The sequence below is a fragment of the Salvia splendens genome, chromosome 6 (genome assembly GCF_004379255.2).
Source record: "Salvia splendens isolate huo1 chromosome 6, SspV2, whole genome shotgun sequence".
In the NCBI taxonomy this organism is placed as follows: domain Eukaryota; kingdom Viridiplantae; phylum Streptophyta; class Magnoliopsida; order Lamiales; family Lamiaceae; genus Salvia; species Salvia splendens.
In genome coordinates, this window is record NC_056037.1 from 30,059,712 (window position 1) to 30,064,508 (window position 4,797).

At 43.2% G+C, this 4,797-nt stretch overlaps 1 protein-coding gene across 1 annotated transcript; it reads left to right on the forward strand.

The window, feature by feature from the left end:
- The first annotated feature begins 2,128 nt into the window (after window positions 1–2,128).
- Window positions 2,129–4,186, forward strand: LOC121809606. Its single transcript, XM_042210328.1, has 3 exons — window positions 2,129–2,335; window positions 2,424–2,921; window positions 3,553–4,186. Exons 1-3 carry the CDS (start codon window positions 2,260–2,262, stop codon window positions 4,074–4,076), a joined length of 1,098 nt encoding a protein of 365 aa, XP_042066262.1. The 5' UTR covers window positions 2,129–2,259; the 3' UTR covers window positions 4,077–4,186.
- Window positions 4,187–4,797: the final 611 nt, after the last annotated feature.

A 4,797-nucleotide genomic window follows, 5' to 3' on the forward strand; every position in this document is an offset into this window, starting at 1 on the left:
CGCTTATACATTTAAATATGCAATAAAAATCCATTAAATATAAAACATAACAACATTATGACAAAAATGATCTGTTGCATTCATTGGAAAATAATAATTAGAGTTTTATGGTATTCAATTACTCGAAAGGTGATTTCTAGTATACAAACCTTAACACTTCATCCTCGTCGTAAAAGCTAGCCGCCTTCGGTCCTTCGTCAGCTATAATCATGTTGTGTAAGATAATACACGTGTACATGACGTCGGTGATATTTTTCACGTACCACAGCCGAGACGGGGCCTTCACAATGTTGAATCGGGCTTGAAGGACCCCAAAGGCTCTTTCGGCATCTTTCAGCGCGGACTCTTGACGCTGCGCAAAAAGAACCCGTCTCGGGTCTTGCGGTTTCCTGAGCGTCTTCACGAAAGTCGACCACCTTGGGTAGATACCATCGGCGAGATAGTAACTCATGTGGTATACATTTCCGTTAATGGTGATGTCGATCGCCGGTGCTACACCATTCAACACATCATTGAAGAGGGGTGAAGAATAGAGCACGTTCAAGTCGTTGTTGGATCCGGCAACACCGAAATATGCATGCCAAATCCATAGGCGGTAGTCGGCGACCGCTTCAAGGATAAGTGTCGGGCCGCCGCCTTTGTGGCCGCTTAAGTGTTGCCCCCTCCAAGCAGTCGGACAATTCTTCCACCTCATATGCATGCAGTCAATGCTGCCAAGCATACTGGGAAAGCCATGGACTGTTTCGTGAAGACGAAGCAACCGTTGGCAATCATAGGTGGTGGAAGGAATTCATCATCAAAAGCTGAACGAACGCCCTCGCAAAAAATTTTAAGACAAAGGATTCCAGTGGACTCACCGACATGCAAATACTCGTCTAAGAGGTCGGCCGTTTGCCCAGTAGCGAGTTGTCGGATGGCACACGTACACTTCTGCAACGCCGAGAGACTTTGCCGACCGGCTGCATCTAGACCTGTTTGGAAGTATTCAACACGGGCGGACAATGTGTTGACAATACGCATTAACAAGCGCTTTGACATGTGAAAACGGCGCATAAAGTAATCTTTCGGAAACCGCGGCTGGTCGGAAAAATAGTCGGCAACGAGCCTTTCGTGGGCTCCCTCCCGGTCACGATGAATGTAGCGGCGAGTTGATCTAGTTGGTTGAGGAGGAGGGGCGGGGGTATTCGCTGCGACATATGCTTCATAAGCGGCACGATGTTGTTCGTAGTATTCTTGTTCTTCGCGCTCCGCTTCCGTAATGAGATGGGTGAAATCCATTTGAGGTTTTGAGTGAGAGATGAAGGTGTAGATAAGTTGTATGAAAAATATGAACGAGAGATGAATGAGAGATGATTTGATGTGAAAAATGGATGATGAATGTGTGTATTTATAAATGATTTTGGGGTAAAAAAATTTAAAAAAATCAAAAAATATAGAAAAACGGGCAAAAAAGGTCATTTTTTTGGGATCGTGAAATTTTTTTTTTGTATTATTTTTTATTTTTTAAAAAAATAATTTTCCAACGGATATGTCGCTGGCCAATCAGAACGCGACACGTCGCCTGCTCGCTGACACGGACGTGCTCGATGCATCGAGCATCGGCGGACAGCGTGTCCGTGCCGCTGGCACGGACGGACGGACGGACGCGTCCCTGCTCGCCGATGTGGATGCTCTAAATATAGCATTCAAGTTAAATATATTCCTACTTCTCTGTCTCGCTCATTCGAAGAATCGAAGTATTCTACGGAGTACTTTTTTATAGTATATCTCATTTAATATTTCTACTTTCTTTTTTTATTTTTATTCTCTCTCCGTTTAATAAATAAAATACCATATAAAATCTGGTATTAGAAAAAAAACAATTGACTTTATTTGGATGAAGGGGTACTACTAAAAAGTAAAAAAGTATACTAGAATAAAAGTTTCAAATATACAGGTGACTAGAATTGTCCTTTTCAAAACGAAAGCGCGGAAAAGAAGACGATATTTTGATTTTGCATGTGACTAAAGCAGGCAGAAAACATGAGTCGGAGTAATAATTGAGAGGAATTACTATCGAAATTAGCATTGATTAAGGAGAAATATAAAGTGACTGATTTATTTATAAACCCACTCTTTACTGCTTCACTCAATTCACTCCACCCACATGGTTTGCTTTCACACTCCCCCTCAACTACCTCTATAAATAACACTCTTCCCCCTGAATCTGAACCCAAGCCCTACACAAGACTTGTTATTTTTACACTCTAGAAATAGAAAATGGCGGTGAAGACTACTCTCTTCCTCTCTCTCTGCTTTCTCTACACAGTCGTTTCCGCGCTTGCCCCTTTCGAAGGTATCTCAGCTTCAATTTGTGTATAAGTTGCTCAGCATTTTGCAAATCAGCTCACATTTGTATATAATTTATGTGGTGTTTGAAACAGGGCTGCTTCCCAATGGGAACTTCGAGGAAGCCCCAAAGGCGACGGACATCAAGAAGACGGTGCTGCAGGGCAGGCACGCCCTCCCCAAGTGGGAGATCCGCGGCCTCGTTGAGTACATCTCGGGCGGGCCCCAGCCTGGTGGGATGTTCTTCAACGTGGCCCACGGCGTCCACGCCGTGCGCCTTGGCAACGAGGCGTCCGTGTCCCAGACGCTCCCCGTCCAGAACGGCACGCTCTACGCGCTCACGTTCGGCGCGTCGCGGACGTGCGCGCAGGACGAGGTGCTGCGGGTGTCCGTGCCGTCCCAGTTCGGCGACCTCCCCCTCCAGACGCTCTACAGCAGCAACGGCGGCGATACCTACGCCTGGGGCTTCCGCGCCACCTCCAACTCCGTCAAGGTTGTCTTCCACAACCCCGGAAAGCAGGAGGACCCCGCCTGCGGGCCCCTCCTCGACGCCGTCGCTATCAAGCCCCTCCCCATCCCCACCCCCACCAGAGGTCAGTCGAATCGAACCTGAGATCTTTGTCCTTCAAATTAATTGAAGCATTTCTTTTCTTTTGTGCCCAACAAAGATATTAAAATATTCCCCCTTTCTCCACAACTAAAACAGTTGTGACGGCACGAGAATTAATGCATAATTAATAAAGCAAAAAAGATGATGAGAAGAGTAGTTAAAATAATGTTAATAGATTGTGGGATTTATGTTATTATTAGTATTTAATGTTGGATCATAGTGGTATAAGTTATAATTAAATTGATATATATGAGTAATGATTTTGGTAGAATTTGTGATATTTTTATGTGACTGGGCGAAAAAGGGAAGTGTCTTCATTTTTATGGGCCGGAGGGAGTATGTGTTAAGTGTATTGTGAATGAAGTAAGACAGAGCATTACTATTTGTCAAAAGTAGAAACGATTCATTTACCTTGGTACTTCCCAAAATAGAAAAATGACTCAATTAACAAGGAACTGAGGGAGGAAGTACTATTTAACCACCGAGCTAACTCATGTTAATGTGAGTTGGCCAAGTGGTAGAAAGGTTTCAGGTTCAATTCCTCCGTGCGCAGTTTTTAAATTTAAATTCATTTACGCGTAAATAAAAGTTAACATGTATTTTTGAAATGTCAGGTAACTTGGTGAGGAACGGCGGATTCGAGGAGGGACCTCACATCCTATTCAACTCCTCCCACGGCGTCCTCCTCCCGCCCAAGCAGGAGGACTCGACCTCGCCCCTCCCTGGGTGGATCATCGAGTCGCTCAAGGCCGTTAAGTTCATAGACTCTGCCCATTTCAACGTCCCCGTGGGCAAGTCTGCTGTGGAGCTCGTCGCAGGGAGAGAGAGCGCCATTGCTCAAGTGATCAGGACCGTCCCCAAGAAGGCCTACAGCATCAAGTTCTCGGTTGGCGATGCGAAGAACGGGTGCCATGGGTCGATGATGGTGGAGGCGTTTGCAGCCAAGGCTGTGATGAAGGCGCCCTTCAAATCGGAAGGGAAGGGCAAGTTTGAAAGGTTCAGCTTCAACTTCACGGCGGTGTCGGATCGGACTAGATTGACATTCTTCAGCTCGTTCTACCACACCAAAGTTGAAGACTATGGAAGTCTTTGTGGGCCTGTGCTTGATCAAGTTGAGGTTCTTCCTCTTAAGGTGTAGTGATGGAGTTTTTCTATCTGTTGAAGTTGAGGAGGAATGCTTAGGGATTTTGTAACTGCATTAACTTCTCCTTTCCTACTTTCTTTAATACAAAACCGCGTTGCCAATAACTCTCTGCTTTTAATTATGCATTGATATTGATAGTATGAATTACTAGTATTTATATTCCTAACTTTTATAGGCTGATAAAGTAAGAGGAAGAAAACAATTGACTGCACATTAGAAATTTAGAAGGATAGGGTGAATAATTTTGAGACTAAAACAAGACGATGCGACAGAGAGCATCCCAATGGGAGAAGGTATATAGAAAATGTATATTATGTATTTGCCTTTATAAAAAGTAAAATATACCCTTTTAAAAAGTAACACATTTCAAAAGGGTCGGAAAAGATATATAGAAAGCTAAATTATTTTTTAAAAATAAAATAATAGTACAAAATGCATTAAAAAATATAAAGTGTCATACCTTCTCAAATATCTTTTCTCTTGGATAAGGGTTTTTCATTAAAAGAAGGCAAGTATGGTAGTTATAAGATTTTAACTCTCCATTGATGGGAGGTAAAGATACCTCTTTAAAATGGAAAAAAAGTATAATATCTTATCAAATACCGTTCCACTTGGAGAATGATTTTTCATGAAAAAAGGTAAATATAATAGTTATATTAGTTTACCTCTCCCCTTGGAGATGCTCTAAGAACATCTCTAAGGGGGAAAGGTATAT

Bases quoted from the DNA above. Each gene is read 5' to 3' on its own strand.
- LOC121809606 (XM_042210328.1), top strand. From the start codon at position 2,260: ATGGCGGTGAAGACTACTCTCTTCCTCTCTCTCTGCTTTCTCTACACA. The intron at 2,336-2,423 runs GTATCTCAGCTT...TGTTTGAAACAG, and splicing joins CGCGCTTGCCCCTTTCGAAG to GGCTGCTTCCCAATGGGAAC. The intron at 2,922-3,552 runs GTCAGTCGAATC...TTGAAATGTCAG, and splicing joins CATCCCCACCCCCACCAGAG to GTAACTTGGTGAGGAACGGC.